General features: G+C 46.8%; 1 protein-coding gene across 6 annotated transcripts in view; it reads right to left on the reverse strand.

Moving 5' to 3' along the window:
• The window catches only part of ICAM5 (intercellular adhesion molecule 5), a 46,071-nt gene extending 25,594 nt beyond the window's left edge, over nucleotides 1–20,477 (reverse strand). For 2 of the 6 annotated variants that reach the window (XM_053303324.1, XM_053303325.1), the window contains exons 1-4: nucleotides 13,318–13,580; nucleotides 10,197–10,469; nucleotides 7,056–7,373; nucleotides 2,738–3,016 (exon numbers count right to left, since the gene is read on the reverse strand). In XM_053303324.1, coding sequence (XP_053159299.1) covers nucleotides 2,738–3,016; nucleotides 7,056–7,373; nucleotides 10,197–10,469; nucleotides 13,318–13,384 — 937 coding nt within the window. In that variant the 5' untranslated portion in view covers nucleotides 13,385–13,580. Of the gene's footprint in view, nucleotides 1–2,737; nucleotides 3,017–7,055; nucleotides 7,374–10,196; nucleotides 10,470–13,317; nucleotides 13,582–13,615; nucleotides 13,738–20,458 lie in introns of those variants that run through there. The other 4 variants (XM_053303321.1, XM_053303320.1, XR_008317845.1 and 1 more) reach the window with 4 other exon arrangements.
• Nucleotides 20,478–20,698: the final 221 nt, after the last annotated feature.

The following is a 20,698-nucleotide window of genomic DNA, read 5'->3' on the forward strand; positions in this document are numbered from 1 at the left end:
TTGTTGAGAAAGCATGACACAAGCCAAGAGCTACCATACATGATGGGAGCGGGAGGGGGAAACCTGATGTGCTTCGTACATTTCTGGTAGCAGCAACCACATGTTGGTCATAATGTTCAGAGCTGAAGGAACCAGGCATTTTCTTCATGGCGTATTCTGAGTTGGCTAATGGTTAAAACAGGGATCATCATGGGAAGTGGAAAAGCAGCTGCCAGTTGGAAATGGGCAATTACGCCTCGGCTGGGGACCAGTGCTCCCTCTAACAGGGATTCCCTGATGTTGACTACAACTCCCATAATCTCCTGCCAAAGGCCATTGGAGCTGGGGATGTTGGGCATTGTAGTGAATGACATCTGGGGATCCTTGTTAGAGGGAACACTGCTGGGGACACATAGAGCTAGCTTAGGTGTGCCCCAAAGCTACTGATAGGCTGGATCTTTTAACCAGCATTTTGTGATCCCCTTAGTTTCAAAAGTGGTTTGCTATGAAGCATGAGGGAACTGCTGCTCAGGAAACAGAAACCCAGAGCCCCGACTTGGGTGTGCAAGAAGAGCTGCCTGGTTTTTTTGGACCGCAGGCCAATGGTGTCTACAGAGGCGGCTTCACTTGGAGCAGTAACGGCTCTGAATGGCAGCAGCCGAGGTATTTTGCAGCCCTGTCACCTGAGCTCCTTTGGCTGGAAAGAAGGGCCTCTCTGTTCCTTTCCTTTCACTCATATATGCTGCACTTGCACACCATGTTACCTGGTCACTTGGGTGGCCCTGTGGAGGCTGGAGAAGGGTGTGGCATTCCTTGTGTAGGGCTTTCATTCCCTTCAGGGGGCAGAAGGGATGAGAAGGGTTCAGGCCGGTCAAATCCCAGTGGGGTTGAGACGGCAAGGCAGGCAGAGCTGCAGGAAACCACTCCAGGGAGACAGCTAGGTTGGGTGTGGCAGGAAACAGGAAGCAAGGTCAGGAAGGGGGCGGGGATGGAAGTAGGCTTTAAGCCCCGTCCGCTCTGCACTGGGGTATTTAAAGACAAGGCAGCTGATGAGGAGGGGCTGCTTCTGAGTATGGGAGCCAGGAGTTCTCCAGGAGAGGGAACTGGCTGAATGCAGCAAGCCAGGAGGAGGACAACTCAGGTGACAAACTAACCTCCTCCCCAGGCTGTTCCTGAGGCTGACTTTTATTCTTTTTTTGGTGCTGACTCAAGTCATTCTGGAGTCCAAGAAGGGCTAGGAGCCCACCCCATCTCCTGGGAGCCTGACACCAGATTTGCCACTGAGAACACACTGATTCAGCAGGGAGAAAACAGCATTGTAATTCTGCCTTCTTCATTATTAAATGTATGTATTTCAGAACTCCAGTCTGCTCTGGTGACTCAAGGTATATGGCGGGTTGGTGTGTGTGTGTGTGTGTGTGTGTGTGTGTGTGTGTGTGTTCAGCCCATGCAGAGGTGCAGCTAGGTAATTTTGGATCCTGGACCTAAAGGCCTTTGGAGGCAAACCCCCCCACCCCCCCACCCACAGTATTTTTAACATGTGGGTTCTTGAGGGCACGAACAGTAACTGAAATCACAAGAATCGAAGGATGTAAAACAGATATATTTATGCAAATATGCCTTAGCATTTAGCAGAAACATTTCAACATGCAACTTAACGTTTCCCCACCCCACACATTTCTTTCCCCATTTTCCACTCTATCTCTAAAGCAGAGGTCACTCTCAGCCTCCTGGCACAGTGGCAGACCAGCGCCACCCAGGACAGACTCAGGAGGCCCCCAGGGAGTGTGGAGGCCTTGGACTTTGACCTGGAAGTCCAGGGGTAAGAGTGCCTCTGAGCCCATGTGCCGCCACCACACTGGCCCTAGGATAAATAGCACCCTGGGCAAGAAGTGCCTTCAGTCCACCCTGCTCCATGTTTAGTACTGTACACTCAACAAAGAGCAAGCTACAAAGCTCCCCTCGGGGCCCCATTCAGGTGCCCTGGGCGATCATCCGGTCTGCCCATCCTGTTTGTATCTCCAAGCAAGTCTAGTCTTCGAAGACTGGAGAGGCTGGCCCTGGCCACTACCCAGTTCTGGAGGCAGGAATGAGACTAATCACACTAGGTAAGGAAGCCTCTAGAACCAATTGGCCAGAGTGAGTCATGTGATACTCTGGCCCCTATAAAAACTTCCAGGCTGGACTTGCCCACGATTCTAAGCACATTGGAGACTTGCTGTTGTTGAATACAGACCATTTATTTCCTCCCCCTCTATCCCCTGCTAACTGAGCAAAGAAGCACCTTTTAAAAGTGGTGATTCTCTTTATTCAGCAGAGGGAGAGCAACTGGCCCTCTCCATCCCCAGCACAGCATCCCTCCAGTGGCTGATGCTGGTGTCTAGCTTAGGTTTCTCTTTTAGACTGCGAACCCTTTGGGGACAGGGAGCCATTTTATTTATTTCTATCTATGTATCTGTCTGTCTATCCTGCTTTGGGAACTTTTAGTTGAAAAGCAGTATATAAATATTCGTCGTATTTTGTCTTGGCCTCATCCTGCCCTCAATTGTACAGGAGCCTGTCCTGACAGTGTACAAGACACGGGATAACTTCAACTATATCCTCTTGTGAAATGCACCTCCCACCCACACACAAATATTTTCTTAGCTGTTGGGACCACTAATGCACTTCGGATCATCAACCCTCTCTCTGATAGGATCCTAGCAAAATCACCTTTGATATAAGTCACAGCTTTTGGGAAATCTGAGCAACCACTCACTGTAAACATGTACTGTTTCCATTGCAGATTTGATCACTGGACCCAGGGACACTGTGCAATTCAATTCATATTTTCCTGCTGATAAGGAGGACACCTGAGCCTGGGCCCTTGCTGTATCACCCAGCACACTGATGCTGAAGTTCAGTCTCTCTCCGGCAATGGTCAGGTCAAATTGGGCCTCTTCGGCTGGAAAAGCTCCTGCCACCTCACACTGCACGGCCATTGTGGTGTGGGCCTCTATGTAGCGCAAGGTTTGGAGCTGGGGATCCTTTGGGAAAGCTGTAGGAGAAACCAATCATCAGATCAATAGGATAAAAGTCAGTTAATGCTTGATTAACTAGCAGAAGGTTGCTGGTTCGAATCCCCGCTGGTATGTTTCCCAGACTATGGGAAACACCTTTATAGGGCAGCAGCAATATAGGAAGATGCTGAAAGGCATCATCTCATGCTATGCGGGAGGAGGCAATGATAAACCCTTCCTGTATTCTACCAAAAGAAAACCACAGGGCTCTGTGGGCACCAGAAATCGAAATCAACTTGACGGCACACTTTACCTTTATCCTCTGCTAACTGAGCAAAGAGGCACCTTGTTAAAATGGTGATTCTCCTTATTTAGCAGTGGGAGAGCAATTGGCCCTATCCGCCCCCAGCACAGCACCCCTCCAGTGGCTGTTGCTGGTGTCAATCTTATGTTTTGTTCTTTTTTGTTGTTTTTTTCTTGTTTTTAGATTTTGAGTCCTTTGGGGACAGGGAACCATTTTATTTATTTATAAATGTCTATATAAACTGCTTTGGGAACTTTTGTTGAAAAGTAGTATATCGACAGAGGTCCTCATGCTGTTTCTCTGCCAAGCAAGCCTCCAGAGATATAGGCATTTTGTTAGCATCCTTCTGTGGATCCAGAGGAAGGAAATCCACTACCTCTCCTCAGTGCTCCCTAGCAATTCAGCGAGTCCCTCTCCTTCCACCACTGCTGATATTCTGACACTTTTATCCAGGTTGGTAATGCTATAAAGAGGGAAGGAGATAGCTGCAATTTCCTCCACCTTCTTGGGCCCACCGTCTGCTCTTCTTCAGTGCATCCTGCACCTGGGGGAAAGGCGACTAAAGCAGGCATCTCCCCATATTTTAGCTCCAGGAAGCATTTCTCACATCTACTTGTCTGCCAAGGCACTCCTATGTAAGGCAGAAGATTTGGGGAAGTGTTCTGGATATACAGTCAAACCTAATTCCCACTCTGGTGGTAAACCTGTGTTTGGACCATATCACTTCAGACTGAAGTTCAGAGTGCAAGTAGAGAAGCAAAAAAATAAAATCCTCCATATAGAAGACTACCATGTCAGAAAAGGGGGTTCTAGTCCAGCCATCTCCCTGACATGCTGGTCTCCCATGTGCACGGATCTTTTTCTTTTTTCCTGGCGGAATAGAATGAAGTGGTACATGTGGTGTTTTTGGTTAACCCATTCCTTGCTCCAGGCCAGCTTTTGAATGGGGCTTTAGTTGTATTCCAGTCCTAGAGTAGAGGATTTGGGGGCCCCCAGGGGGTGTGGAGGCCCTGGACTGTCCCCTGAGTCCAGGGGTAAGAGCACCTCTGGGTGACAGATGAATGCAGCAAATGAATCACAGTTGCAAACATACAGTATTTTTTGAGTATGTGTTCTGCTAACCCCTCAAAGAAAGCCGCCTGCTAATCTCCTCCTTTTCATTCTACTCTAAATGCAGCAGTAGCGTGCTCCAAACGCCCAGGTGAGGCTGGGGGCAACTTGTCTCCTGGCACCGGAACAAAGGCTGTGACTCAACCAGCCATCATTAAAGCATCGAGCTCAGAGACAAAAAAGATTGAGGGGAACAGGCAATGTCTTTGTCACAGAGTTATTAATAGACTCCCACTAACGGGATTATAATAATTACATAGTTTCTGCATGCCCACCGGCAGTAGAAACCATTTCCTCAGCACAGAACTGGGAATTGGCAGTGATGGAAAAAAGCAAAGGCCAGATACTTCTTTGTTCTGAGGATGAAGTCCTTCCTAGGCTGGCTTACACCCATGGCTATTAAACTCGGCATCCTGCAAAATGATTATGGTTGCTCAGAGGAAGTGTCTGAACAACCAGGAGATGAAAGGAGGAGGAATGGGAATTCTTAAGTGGTCCAGCTTCAAATATCCACTTCCAGCACCAGAAAACGGCTTGTTTGCACAATCCGTTCTACTGAAGTAACAGCCCTTAAGTGTCTTTAAATACTGATTTGCTAACATGATCAAAGGGGTTTGTGGAAAGCTGAAAAACTAGATGAAAGTGAAGAGAAAAGCCCCTGGCTGATTAGGGGCTCTTGACTTCCTTCTGTTTCATCTCAGGATGGCTAATAAGTGTAAACAAAAGAGTTCCGAACACATAACAAACCAGGGAGCATCCACAGGGGGCAGCTTCCTGCAAACTTGGAGCTGCACTTTGGCCACCAGCTGAAAGCACAGGAGCCTTGGAAATGCAGATACTTTTCTTTCTGCAGCATCTGCTAATGCAGTTTGGATTGCTTATGTATAAGTAAGGACAGTATATGAGGTACATGCTGTTGCTGTGGCGAGCTAGAAATTGCTGTTGTCTGAGTTAGGGGAAGTAAAAGAAAGGCTTGGTGTACTTCACTGCATGCACACTGCAGGGACAGGAACTGAATCCAATGTTCATCCAGTCCACCTCTCTTCTAGAAACTCTGTGGATGTGCCACACATCAAGTGTTGTAACCCTGGATCCAGGAAACCCCCAACTGGGGGGGATAAGGCAGAAGGTTCTGGGCATCAGACCGGGTGGGGACAGCCTAAGATCCAGATCCAGCTGACCCCTTGCCATTAGGAAACCCCCCCCCCCCCATGCCAGTGGAATCTGAGTTGGCACCTTGACCCATGGACATAGTCCTGTCTTTGTCCTCCAACATGGAGTCCACAAGGATCTACCAGTTTTAGCAGAGGCCCCTCCATTGTTTCCAGAGCCAAGAAATTGGGTAAGGCCCCTTTGGGGAAGAGAACTTTTCAAAAGAAAAGGGCAGGGCCAGTTCACCCTGCCTAGGTGGCAGCTATAACAACTGGCAGTCTGCTATGAGTCCTTGTTGGGGCAACATTCTCACAGTTTCACGGCCCAGTATTTGTGTCTCAGGTCCTTGGAGTTGTCCATGGTCTGGGGTGCTTGTGGAGACTCAGCCTGCAATAGGTTCTCAAGAGAGTGAGCCAAGGCTGTGGGGCTGGAACCAACCTGGGAAAGGTTTGAAATGGTCCATCAGTGGACTAAAATCATGGGGGGTCCAGGAGCTGACTTCCCAGTGCCTAAGCCATTGCAGTTTTATGGAAACCTATAGCCCTCCTTAGGCGCAAGTAACTGCACTGGCTCTTTGGCATACTTTGACCATGGCTGGTCACTATCCTTTTCTGCACCAATTCAATCTTCCTCTTCCTGTAAGCAGATTTCATGCAACAAGACACTAGCAGTGTGCAGCTCACAGATACCACTCCCTGTGTGACCCCTGCTTGTTCTTGCTTTCTCCCTGATTCTGCATGCCTTTCTCTAGTTCTTCTGGTCCACTTCCTGCTCCTCTCCTTGGACCCCTATCACCTCTCTGTAACTGATCTCAGCTTGCCTCTCCAAGCAATGATTTGGTCTTGCTTTACTGGAAATGATCAACTCCGTCTCCTCTTCCCCCTGAGAGAACCAGACTCTGTGGAAGGATACAAGCCACCTCCAGTGTGTAAAGGACAGAATCCCAAATCAGCTGCTTGTGAATGAATCTAGATTGGCTTGACCATATTAAACATGTTCTTGGAAGGTAGGGAGAAACATAAGGAGAGTGATTGAGAACAGTACTTGATTGTAGGGGGTGCTAACTCCAGCCCTTCAACACTGAATCTTGCACACAACCATGGATGAGCATCTGCACTACGATGTGCACAAAACCATTTTTGCTGGTTTGGTTCAAATCTGACCTGGCTTTTGCCAATATTAATTGTGACTACTAACTGACACCCCTCCCACTCCCTCTAGGCTTAGGGAACCCCCCCCCCCGCCCCTTTACTGATAAAGGGGAATCCTCACCAGATTCCCCTTTACCAGGAGACCACCAAATTGGTCCAAATCAGTTTAGTTTGAACTTGGACCACCCAAACTGTGCTGGTTTGATGTCAAGCCCGGTTCGAACTGAGCTGTCTCACACATCTCTAATCTGCACAGAAGTGGATGAATTGCCATTGGCTTTTTAAATTCCAAGATATTCTTGGTGCAAAGAAGACTCACAGTGGAGAAGACCTGGCATTTCAGAGTATTAATTGACTCACCAAAAACTTGTAGGAGCTGGATGCGAGATGTCTTTTCAAAGGGCTGCCCTTCAGGCCTCAGATCCAGAGCTGCTTGACAGGTGATTTCTTCCCTGTGGTTGGCCTGCTGAGCAGTAATGGTGTGAGTCATCACAACTTCACTGGCTTCAGGAGCAGTGTGGTTCTCAAAGGTCTCCATATGCAGTTTCTCCTTCCCTTTGAGCAAGGTCATGGTGAGGTTCTGGATAGGAGCAATGCTGGGAACCCTGCATGTCAAAGTATACACTTTGCCCACTTCCATCATTGGCACTGGATCCAAAATTACATGTTCTGGAATCCCTGGAATGAGATAGAGAAACACATTGGGATCCCATCACCCTCAGCCACAGTTTATTGGGGATGATGACAGTTGTTGTTCAGCAAAAACTCGAGTAGCACAGGTTAGGAACCCCTCAACTAGATCAGGCTGGTCAACCGGAGGCTCTCCAGCTGTTAGGCGACAGATCCCATCATCCCCAGCTGCAAGTGATTGTAGTCTCCAACAACAGCTGGAAAGCCTCAAAATGGCCATCCCAACATAGGCAGTTAAGGTGACAGCCTTCCTTTCAGCCTCTCTCTGTTGTGGCACTCAGAGAGGCTGTTGTCACGCACACTGGCAAAACTGGGCTAATGAAGCCAAGCCTGGTTTTGCCTGCACATAAGAACTGCCAGGATCGTGCCCGATCCTGGTGGCTCCTCGGTGAAAACCCATCTCTGGAACCACCCTCTAAAAGGGGTTAAGAGAGCGAGTGCCTTCTTAACCCTGTTTTTATTCTCATCTGCCAGCCTTGCCTGGGTTGGCAGCCTGCGGGGCTCCTGGCCAGCTTTGGGGAGGAGCGGGGGGTCCCCATAATGTACTGCACACTTGTGCGGTGCATTATGGGAGTTCTGAGGGTGGGGTGATGCGAGGTGGGGTGATGCATCCTGGCACCCCGACCCTCCAGCTACTGGCAGCAGCTGGTAATTGTCTGGGTGGACAATCTGCCCGTCAAACACACAGAAATGGATAATCTGCGTGGAGGTGCTTTTTAAGGCTTCCTCCCCACTGACCCTGTACCCCCTTCTCCCTGATCATGAGAAAGGGCTCAGATAATCAAAGGGTTAAAGCAGTGGCAGCCAAGCTTTCTGGAATGGTTGTCAAAAATCGCATCCACAGTATTAAAGAGTGCCACTCTACGACAGTATCTCTCTGTAGCAGAGAGAGTATAGTGACTCTCTGTAGCCCTTTTTCTCTCCATGTGGTTTTGTAGGTTTTTGTAGTTTGTTGGAGACCCATCTGGCCCCATCACTGAGGCGCTTCACATGATTGGTGTGAAGCGCCTGAGGAAGTTCTGTGGGGAAAGCGGGCTTAGTCCCTTCTCTCCGCGGACAAGCAGCTGCTTGTAGCTGGGTGGCCAGATTGGGCGCCCACATGACTGCTGGCTCCATCATGGAGCTGACAGGGGGGATGGGGATTGGGGGTTGTGTGGCCCCCTGAAGTTCCAGGATGCCCCACATGAGCACACAGGGCATCCTGGAGAGACGTCCGAACCTGGGAGGCTGCTTGCAGCCTCCCGGCAGTGGTCTCCCCATGTGTTGCCAGGGTGCAGAGCCGTGCCGTGGTGGCACACGATCACAAAACCCGGGTTAGCAGAATGCTCACTCTGCTAACCTGGGCCACTGGGGAGGGCCACTAACCTGGGCCACTGGGGAGGGCCAACCTGGGGAGGGCCACTTTGGCGGGCTAGCCACCAGAGAACCACCGGGCTCACCCATAAGCCCACTGGTTCTCACGAAGGGGAAAAACCGGGCTGGCCTTCTTTAGCCTGGTTTTCCCCCATCGTGAAAATAGCCTCACTATCTTCTTTTAGACACCAGCTGATGACCTTTTTGTTTACCCAGGCTTTAAATGACTACATGCTACTGTTTTGCTTTTAGTTGTATTTTATCGGATTTAATTTGCTTTTAATAGTATGTTTTATTTTATGGTTTTATTTTGTGAACCACCCAGAGAACAATATATATATATATATATGTAATTATTATTATTAGCCATCCCTCTGGCTCCTGCTTCAGTGTGCCACAAACTCCTGCTGCCTGTGCTCCAGGCTAGCCACCCACTCTTGCAGGACTACACAATTTTGGCCCTTCTGCAAATGTTGGACTACAACTCCCATCATCCCTGACTATTGGCCACTGTGACTGGGGATGATGGGAGTTGTAATCAAAAAACAGCTGGAGGGCTGAAGTTGTGCAGTCCTCAGAAGCTTTTTGTGATTAGGACTTTCAGGACCGTAGCCTCTTCTCTGGAGGAAGGAATACAATTTCAGGGTGAGGGGGTCAGAATCAAGGGTGGAGGCAGTTTTCTGATTGATGAGGGCTTTTGCTATTTCCTCCACTCCCATCAGAAGTTAAGAAGGGACCTGCTGGCGCAGGCCAAGGCATTTGGGACAGTGCCAGTCACCTGGGCCGTTCCCAGATGGTGGTTTTACTTTGCTTCACCATGGAAAGGCAGGTGTGCATTCACATACCATCCAGAAGTCCCTGGGAGCACTCCATACACAATTTGGGGTTTTCATTGTGCATTGGAGACTAACGCTCAACTTCTGTCTGAGGTTAAAAAAAAATTGACTTTTTGTAATGGTTTTGGGGCAAATTTGAAACATCCGCTATGCCCCTGGTGGCGCAGTGGTAAAACCGCCGCCCTGTAACCAGAAGGTTACAAGTTCAATCCTGACCAGGGGCTCAAGGTTGACTCAGCCTTCCATCCTTCCGAGGTCGGTAAAATGAGTACCCAGAATGTTGGGGGCAATATGCTAAAATCATTGTAAACCGCTTAGAGAGCTTCCAGCTATAGAGCGGTATATAAATGTAAGTGCTATTGCTATTGCTATTGCTATGCCCTGTAATTCACAGTGCTTCACCCTCTTAATCCCACATTAAAGCCTGCTGTCTGGGAAAGCTCCTAGGACGGTAAATGCCTTGACTGGTGCCTGTTCTGAAGTTCAATCTCTGAAGCTAAGCAGGTCCAGACCGGGCCATTACCTGAGTGGGAGCCTGCCTGCAGTTAGGCTGCTCTGAGCTCTTTGGAGAAAGGGAGGGGCACAAAAATAAACAACAAATCTTTACTATGTCGCCACTTACGATACACCACGATGTTTGCACGCACAGATTTATGCTCTCCGTAACAGCTGAAGAAGCACTCCGGGGCGGGCGCCCACTCTGTGATGTTAACAAGCTGGAAGGCTGCCCAGCTAGTCCCATTGTCTCTTCTCTCCTTGATCAGAGATGTCTCCAAGCCTCCCTTGGCATCTGCCTCCTGGCAGCTGGTGCTGCAGTTCAGCCACAGGGACCCTCCGTGCTCCACCACAGGGTTTTCCGGCCAAACAGTAACATCAAACGCATGCTGCTCAGCTCCTGAAATAGCATGCCCACAAGAAGCAGTTCTCAAGATAGTTGACCCAAGGGCTCATGCAGAGAGTGGGAGTCCTAGGTGCAGGGAGAGGGCCAACATCCAGGGCTGTGGCGATATTTTTGAAACCCCAGCCCAACCCCTCGGTCTCTTTCATGGATCTCAGGGAGTGTTAGACACATGGTTGCGGTCAGATTATTAGAACAGGGGCAGCTGAAAGGACAGGGGTCTGGTCCTCATTGTGTCTTGAGCTGCACCACTTTGGACTGCAGGTGGGGGACTCATATCATGGAATGCTTCCCTCTCATCATGACCATTCTTTATCTCAGCTCCTCTGACCACTGTTCCTGTGGCCCACCACTCAGTTGAATGAACCTTCTGCTAGATTTCTAATCCTCTCCTGGTGCTGAAAGGGAGAAGCTGGTAGGGTCCCCTTAGCCACCCTTCTTTCAAAGGCAAGACCTTTCTAAGACTACTCCAGCTCTTGAAGAGGATCAGCTATTAATTTGTGGTGGGGAAAATCAGTGGGATGAGAGAATCAATGGGTTAAGGAGGGTGAGCAGATGTAAAGGAGAGTGGAACTCCTGTATCTCTCAGAGCTGGGTAGAAGACAGAATCTTGTCACAGGCAACTTTTCCCACCCTTGCAACACTGTGACATGACAAGTGGCATCTGTCGAAATTCCCTCTTCAACTCCGCTATGAAAAATGCAGGAGCATTTTTTTTGCCTGCCACTGTACAGCTGTGCCACCGTAGTTTCAGAACATAAAGAAATTAAGGGGAAGTGGAGAGAGTTGAATGAAGGTGGAGATCCTTTTTTGTAAGGTGATGACTCCCTTGAATGGAGCAAAAGGAGCAGGAATAAATTGAAAGGCATTAGGGCTGATTAATAAAATAAAATTAAAAAATCATAATAATTTAGTATTTAAAATCATTACTGTTGCTGTTTTGTTTATAGATTAAGGAGGTTAGGGAAAGATTGGACAGGTGTGTGTGTATCTTTACAGAGTGATTTTTTAAAAATAACAGATTCTAGCCCCAAGGAAGTTACGATTTATATTTTGATACATGGGAAGCAACAGAGGGAGGGGTGAAAGCAGGAGGTGAGGGTAAAGGCAAAGACTTTGTGTTCAGTTTAGTTACACATATTTAGACTTGGTGGTAGTAGGAGATAAAAACAGGGATAACCAGACATGACCCAGGAATACCCTGACTGGAACTCCTAATGTCTTTTTCTTTTTCAAAAAGCAGTCATGGGGGGTGGGCGGGCGTGGGGAGGTACTGATTTGGATTGGGGCCATGGCATAGAGAACAGAGTCTCTAACCCTTTGCCCCCATGCTGATTCCTTGGCTTCAATCAGTCCTTTGAAATAGCTTTTACCTGCAGAGGGCAAAATGTATGGCTACAAGTTGTACCGTGCACATCTTTCTCTATTACTAATAACACCTTGAGGGGTTATTTGGATTTGAGCCACAGTACAGGTGGAAAGGGTTAGACTCCCTTTCCCTGTTCACCACATCCCCAGTCCAAATCACTACACACACACTCACACACACACATGGTTGCTTTTTAAGAAAGGAAGGAAGTTGGGTCCCAACCATGGAACTCTTGTACCACATCTAGTTTGACCCTATGTGAATGTCCAAATGAAAAGGCTCCTGTACCTTTAAATGTTGTTCAGAAGAAGGGATTTCTGCAGGTGCTGCTTCTTCCCCCACTGCCTATCAAGCTGCCACCTGCCAAAATTCCCTCTTCTCTGCCTAATGGTCCCAGGGCCTTGCTGCTGTCCTCCTTTGCACCTGATGATCATCCTTGCCGTGTGAATGCAACAAGAGTGGGGCACTTTAAAACTGCCTGAACCTACAGGATAGGACACATGTATCAATTTGAATAGCTGTCAGAAGCCCAGAGCCCTCACTTTCAGCCTTGCCCTTTCTTCTATCCCAGTAGCCAGGGCTTGAGGCCAGGGCTCCTCTGTTTTCCATGCTGGGACTTGTACATTAAGAATGAAAAGATATCACCATTGTCCATGTGCAGTGCCTTTCTTGCACTGCTGACGAACCACAACCAAGCCCCACACTTATGGGGTAAACAAGTCAGACTTCTTTGTCCCATCACTAGCTGGATTGGCTTTAGCTGGGCACTTCTCATTTGAGAAATTAAACAGACCTTAATGGAAGAATGGAACTCCATTCTCAGAACTAGGGAGAAAAATTCAGGGTGTTCTATTTTCCCCACCACCCGACACTCTCACCCTAGGCAGAGCTTGGACGAGGACCCAGGAGGTGGGCTCCAAATCACTCCCCATCATCACCCTGTGCTCTAACCATTAGTTCTCTTTGCAGGAGCGGAGAATAAAAGCTGACCCCCCTCCCGTCTCACTGCCACAGTATGCATTTGCCACTCATTCTTAAAAAGAAAGAGCCTTCCCCTCCCTTTCTCAACACTGAATGAGCGAAAGAAAACAGCATGGAGAATTAGGGGACTGGGAGATTTCCCTGGCAAAAGGCAAGCTGTCTGGTCTCAGACACGTGCTGAGTCCCTGCAAGGTCTAGGCAGAGATGCCTGTAGAGTACAGAGGAATGAGAGAGAGAGAGAGAGAGAGAGAGAGAGAGAATGCTCCCCTTGTTCTGTCTCACACAGTCCAGGCAAATTCATCCAGCTGCATTCATCTAGCAGATCGCATTTGTGACAAGGAAACACAAGCTCCCCCGCCCTCCACTGCTTGCCGCTTTTGTCATTGGATCCCCAATAAATCCAGTGCCATAGATCTGGGAGCGGGGTGGGGGGGGGAGAGCATCAGTGGGGGTGAGGGCGGGGGGGGGGGGAATCATGGGCCACTGGACACTTACCTGAAAGCATGAGCAGAAGGAACAGGGAACACCAGGAAAAGGGATGCCAGAGCCTCTGGAGCTTCATGGCTGAGGAAGCAAAGCTGAGCTGGAGAGAGAGGGAGAGAAAGGAGACAGATTAGCTACAGAGTGGAGGGGAGGGGAAATTGGGCTCTGGATTGGTTTAGCGTTGGTAACTTGGTATCTAAGGAAGGAGAAGAAGCAGAGGCGGCTCAGAAATCGCAGCAGCAGCAGGAGACCAACTGCTCGTAGGGGCAGATGCTGTTTGCTTCTCTTCCCACCCCCACTAATAACTCACAAAGAACAGAGATCCAGCCCTGAAGCATCAGCAAAATGGTCCATCCATTCCTGCATCCCATTTCTATTTGTTACCAGTGCTGGATGCTTCTGAGCAAGAGTCTTGAAGAAGCCTTGTCATAATGAAGGGCAAAACAGGGAACTGCTCGCATCGCTCGATGCTCTTAGCACAAACGGAACGTCTGAGTAATTAAGACCCAAACCCAACCTGCCACTTGGCAGCCTTCCAAACGTGATTGAATGGTACAGTACAAAAGTGTAGCTTGTGATCGTGATGGACTGATCAGGAAACTCACCTGCCCATGCATGGTGATATTCAGGCAGAGGGGAAAGTGTCTGGTTAGACTTGGGCATCTTGTGGATTGGCCCCTAGCTTTCCTGGATCAAAGAAATGAAATGCTAGCCATTGCCAATGCCTCCCAGGCACTAGGGATGCTTGTTTGTTAATAATAAAATATAGTGTGTAATCAGTGTGTGTGGATCCTGACAGAGTAGCGACATAAACAGAAAACAGATGCTTTTGTCCTGCGGTATTGACACTCTAAATTTTTGACAGTGTGGAGACAGCAGAAGGGAAAGAGAGAAGCTATGGTTGTTGCTGTTGTTTTCATTATCATTATTTAAAAACCATGTTTTAGCAAAAAAAAAAAAAAGAGCAGTTTACACACACACACACACACACACACACACACACACACACCACACACACACACACACACACGATGGATCCCTGTCCCCAAAAGGCTCACAATCTAAAAAGAAATACAAGGTAGACACCAGCAACAGCCACATATGGATGCTGTGCTGGCATTGCATAGGAGCAATTGCTCTCTGAATAAAAGTGAGTCATCACTTTAAAAGGTGCCTCTTTCAACAGTTATCAGGTAATGGAGTGAATGTAAGCAAATGCAGCCAGCCAGTCACACATTTTGGTTGAGAGTAACCACTAAGGGGTTAAGTGCCCCATGCTTCCCAGAAAAGATGTGCTTGGAGGAAGGATTTAAAGGAAAAGAGAGGTGAGACATCATCCAAGAGAGAGGTGATCCAAGCAGAAGGGGCAGCAAGGGAGAATGTGCAGAGCCATTTATTTATTTATTATTTATTTAACACATTTGTATGTGTTAGCTGGTCTTGTGGAAGCAAGCATGACTTGTCCCCTTAGCAGGGTCTGCCCTGCTTGCATATGAATGGGAGACTTGATGTGTGAGCACTGCAAGATATTCCCCTTAGTGGATGGAGCTGCTCTGGGAAGAGCAGAAGGTTCCAAGTTCCCTCCCTGGCAGCATCTCCAAGATAGGGCAGAGAGAAATTCCTGCCTGCAACCTAGGAGAAGCCGCTGCCAGTCTGTGTAGACAATACTGAGCTAGATGGACCAATGGTCTGACTCAGTAATGGTCTGATTCAGAGCCTATGTTCCTATGTTTGTATACCACCCAAAACGCTAGTCTCAGGGACAGGTGAGATTGGCAGAGCTGGAAGAGTGGCCGTGACAGGCATAGCCATGTAAATATGGGCTTTGATCATTCAAAAGGGCTCTTTCCCTAGATCTTGGGGTGCCCTAGTCCGTGATGGGCTGTCAAGGTGATTTTTGTGTACACAGGTCAGATTGGAATCCACCCCCTTGCCTGAATAGCATACATTCTAAGGTGGCTGCAGAGGCAGGGCAAGGGGTACGCCCTCTCCCAGACAAATAGCTTCCCTCCACCCCCATTTCTGTTTCAGAAATCCACTGTGTGGGACACAGCAAGCCCACTTATAAATGTGCTTTCCCTCTTCTGTGTGACCTCCTCAAATTCCGCCCCCCCCCCCTGGTGCTGCCACTGAGCATAATACTTGTTATGCCACTCATCCACCTGTCTGGGACCTGAAAGCCAAGAGGAAGACAAATAGTTTGAATTTGGGTAGCTGGCAAACATGGAATAGTTGTGTGGGAAGGGAGGAGGAGAAAGGGCTGAGCTGAGATGCTGCCCTCGGACAAGCACACTATGTGCCTATGAGAAAATCTTGCTTCTGCTGGAAAACAGAACCCTTTTCTCCTGAGCCCCACCTTGAGCATGTGTTTCGAATGGGACCAGTGTAGTAGACTGATCCCCTGGACAGTTTGTTCATCTGGAGGCACCCTCAGAAATGTTTTTTGGGCAGAGGTGCAACTGGAACTGTAAAATGGTAATGCCACAGGAACTGTAAAATAGTTGCAATGTGGAAACGTCTCTGCCAAGTGCCTTCAGTGCCCTATGCACTGTGGATGCTTCTAATGGCGTTCCTGCTGGTGCTTTGAGATGACAAAACAGGCCCAACCTCGCCTAGCACCTTGGTTTCTTCTTCTTCACCTTACAGGAGGGAATATATGAGAGATGGATCCGAGTCTCAGCTGGCCTCAGCATGGATTTGTAAATGACTGGCAGAGCTGATGGTAGGAAAGTTCTCTTCTGATCCTCCATGAAGACCAGACTGAGCACCTGAAATCAACAAGTGGTCACATTACTAATTACAGGGGTGCTACATTGCTAATTACAGGGGTGTCCTTTCTTTTAAGCACTGGAACCAAACAAATGGGGAGCAACAACAAAATGTTTCTGGTGAGTTTTGGAATGTGTTCACCATACCTGGTGAATATCCAGTAGCAACTGATGAATTCTGGAGTTGGTACAGCTGAAGTGGAGGTACATGTGTCCGATGAGTGTCGTGTGATTTGTGGGCATAGAGTGCACTGCTTTGGTACAGCTGTGCATTTTTCTTGTGTTTGTGCATGTTTCTGGACACAAGTGGCTCTTGAGCCTCCATCTAGGGAATCATTACAGTCATCTCACCTCACTTCGGGGATCACACCTATCCATTCAGTAGCCACATTAGCATTGCATGGGATTTTGCAGGGAGGAAAGTGTTCCTCTGTATGTATACAGACTCCGTGGTGGGTGACCCTAGGGTCTGGGGGCCCTTGGGCAGGAGAGTCATTTGGGGCCCCTTAAAGATATGAGAGGAAGTCAGGCATTTTTTTTTAAAATTCAACTTAAATCTGTACATGAAACTGCAATGAAAGTATGGAGTGGGGAGGGAGTGATTTGAGGACGAGGCTGCCTGAGGCACAAGCATTTTAAAAGTATCAGTTTACACCGTGGGTCGGGTCGGGGAGGGGTACTGAACTCAAGAGGCGTTCTTAAAATTTATGTTAAGAAAAGGCACTTTTAACATACAGGTTAAAAACACATTTATTTCAATAAAGAAATATCATGATGCACATATTCTATTATGAAACTTAGCATGAAACTAAAATTTTCCAGAATGTTGAAATAATATTTTATTTTTTTTAAAAATCCTGCAGAGCATACATCTCTTATAAACTTATAAGATATTTATGTACATATCTTCTGGGGCCTGTACATTTAGCAGCGGCTCCCACACTAGGATCACTGTCTTTGCTTGCTTGTGCTAATTCCTTTTTCTGCAGACAAATGGCTGACCTGTTGATTTCTTCAAGTGCACAGAAAATGCCAGTGTAAACTAAGGGTCTCTGGGGCTTGTTAGGCCAGTGCAAATTCAGACTAAAAAATTTGTATTTTATCTGAAATTACCCCCAAAAGGTAAAAATAGTTAAAATCCTAATCCAATTTTTTTTAAAATTAAAAATAAATTATTATTATTATTATTATTATTTTTAATTGGGATCGGTAAAGCTGGAATTAATTCCAAAATATCAAAATTAATTTTGGAAATAGTTCAGAATTTTGGAATTAGCAAAATGTATTCTGATTTCTCCCCATAGTGGTCAATGGAGAAATTAAAAAGAAAATCAAAGCTTTTTTCAATGACCTTCTTTAATGCTTAATTCAAAGTTAAAACTTTAAAAGTTTAAAAACATTCCAAAGTTTAAAAACATTCCCAAGTTTAATAACATTCAAAAGTTTTAAAAACATTCAAAAGTTTTAAAAACATTCAAAAGTTTTAAAAACATTCAAAAGTTTTAAAAACATTCAAAAGTTTAAAAACTTAAAAACTAAACCACAAATGTAACAAAATAGCAAACATTTTGTTGTAAGACATCATCCTTAGTGCTATACAAAGGTGGCTGAGGTCTTGTTCTTAAATACAACTCCACACCATGATTCAGCTAAAGAACTAAAGGCAATCAACCAATCCTGTGCAACTCCCAATATCACATACAGGAAAAAACAATGCAAGGAGGGAAAAGAACACAAAAGCATAATGACGTTCATACACTCAATAACCAATGAATTTCATTGTCTCCCTCATTTCCTCTTTAACATTTATAGTTGGGTGCAACTGTTCTCTATATATGGCTTCTCTGATATTTTGTTACCTCACATCTGTCTCCACAGCCAAGGTGAATATCTTTGTATTCACTACTCAAATGTTGTTCTTTAGCATGCACTCAATGCCCATGGTTATGTTCTGTCTCTATGCTGTATGTCTGCCAGATGTTCCTTATATCTTTTTATCAGGGGTTGACCAGTTTTGCCAATATAAAACTGCATGCACTCCAAGCACACCATTTTATATATCACCCCTTTGGTCTCACACCTCCCCTCTTTACTCTCACAAATTAGGCAGTCTTCAACTTCACATTTATTATCATATAGTCTTGATTTTACTAAGTGCTGTCTCAAGGTCATCGGAGCTGCACAAACAATAATCACTTGAAGCCATGTTTCTTAAGAATCCACTGTGCCTCCCAAGTAAACCTTTCTGTCACATATTTCCCCCTTGTGCCCCCTTTTATATTTCTGAAATGATAGGCATAAAGTTATGAAATCTGTCAGACATAGATTACACATTAGCAGGGGCCCTGTGCATCCCCCCCCCACAAAGCTATGGTTTTCTTTAAAAATGGATAAAAATGGTGAAATCAGTCTTGTTTTAAGGCAGAACTTTACAAACACTTCTGAAGACCAGAAATACCATCATTCCACCAGCATGTGGAGGAATCTGCTCTTTGCCTTCATGAAAAGGAATAATAGCATGCTCCCCTTTCTGAATGGATGGGCATAAAGTTATGAAACCTGGCATACATGAAGTCCACATTGGCTGGAGCCTGTTTTATTTTTTTCAAGGCTATGGGTAACTCCTCTGATTTTTTGGGGGGGGATTTGGGAGGGTGAGAACTAAACCTAGAAAAAAGAGCCAAAACTGGCTTGTTTCGAGCCAGAACTTCACAAAACATTCTGAATCTGAAGCCCTCCCTAGGGCCATCATTCCACCCTCATGTGGAGGAACAAAGATATTCCTTTCATTTTATATTAATTTTTGTCCTCGCCATTGCAGAAACATACAGTCAGTAAAAGTGAAAGTTCTTTGAATGTTTCTGTTTTTGTGGTTAGAAAGAATTCCTCACTTTTCATTTTTGTCATTAAGGGATTAAAATGTGTGAAGTCCTTTTAATCCCCTTTAAAAAGTCTGCCTGTTCCTGCAATGGGGAAGAACAAAATTAACATAAAATCAAAGGAATGTCCTTTTCCCTCAACATGGGGGTGGACATTAGCTGATCAGAAAAGGTAGTCAATAATGTGGTCTCATGCATGTGTACATGCCCCCACCCCATACACACATACACCGTTTGGAGAAAGGTTTGGCCAAGATAGGAGTGGCATGGAATGTGCCGAAACTGGTGTGGAAGTCCAGTTGATCAGCTTGATGTGGTTCCTAGAAGCCGCCCCATGCAGATTGCAGAACCAGGGAAAGTGTGCCACCTCAAAATGCAGTGCCTGCCTAAAGATTGCCTCAAGGCTTGCTGCTGAGATGAAAGACAGAAAAACAAAAATCCAAGTCCAAGCAGGTTTGGTTTTATCTCAGGAGCATCCTTTCTCCAAGAAACCTTGCCAAAGAACCCTCTCTAGGAACTGGCAAGGCACACAAGCACACCCACAGGCCCAGATCCTCTGCATATGGCAATATGCCCCCTTGCTTTGATATCAAATGGGGAGTGAGCCATCTGTCACTATAATTACGCCACCCACACTTCTTCTTCATGCCTTTCTAGTGGCTCCACAGCATTTTCTGCATGCTGCTGTAGAGCACCCAGTCCTTGCCTCTCTGTCCACTACACCTCTGAATATATTTCTTTCCTTCTTTTCTGTAAAATGCATCTAAAGTCTGACTTTGGCTCTTTACCATGTTGTCATCCTGATACATTGCCTTTCGGATGTGATTTTATGATAGGCTTCTTAGATGTCCAAGATTCTCACAGTGCAGTGCTACAGCACACACCTGCAAACAGCCAGCACAACTGCCAGAGAAGGCTTGAAACATTTTGAAGCCTAAGGGTGGAAAATACAAATGACAACCACAACCATTGTCCACATTCCACTAATTACTTGGCCTGTCTCTGGCAATCTCCTCTCCTCACCAAAGCCAAGACCCAGGGGATTGCTGGTGTGCGAGATAAAACCACTCAAGCCTGAACCATATTTACAAAATACGCCACTGCTTTTTCCTTGTTTATGGATAATAATTGACTTGCTGAAGAGCGGGAGGAATCAGGTTTAAAACCTTCTAAGGATCATTAAGACATTCCGCTAAGAGGCACTAAAAACACTTATACGGTGAGCTGCTTGGGAATAACTATTGGGAGAAAGCTGCCGTTTTGTTCTGTCTTAATTATTCTGTTGTTAAGTGGTTTCGGAATATGAGGTACAGAAGCCACCTTTCACCAATGCTGAAAGAGAGTGCACAGGTATTTACATAGATAGAGAGATAGAGAGATAGATACACACACACACACACACACACACACACAGAGAAACATGCTGCCCGCTCTCACTGCATACGGACATCCAATCTCCCCTCCAAAAGCTGCATACTGACTTGCTTACAGATGGCCCCCACCTACCTGCCAGTGCCACCAAGATCTTATAGTCTGATTGGAGACAAGTGACAGCAAGGGTGGTTCCCAGCAGCAGCAGGCAGAGACGGAGGATGGGGGCGCTCAGGATTACTGATAGTCCGGGTATACGTGGGTGGTGTAATGGCTCCAGAGTAATGGCTCCAGATGGCTCCACACAGCCAGCTTTGGCTTGTGTGCAGGCATGTCATTTCAGATTTCAGTGGTGCGTAAGTCCAAAGGCCCACT

Source organism: Hemicordylus capensis, chromosome 2 (genome assembly GCF_027244095.1).
Source record: "Hemicordylus capensis ecotype Gifberg chromosome 2, rHemCap1.1.pri, whole genome shotgun sequence".
NCBI classification, from domain to species: Eukaryota; Metazoa; Chordata; class Lepidosauria; order Squamata; family Cordylidae; genus Hemicordylus; species Hemicordylus capensis.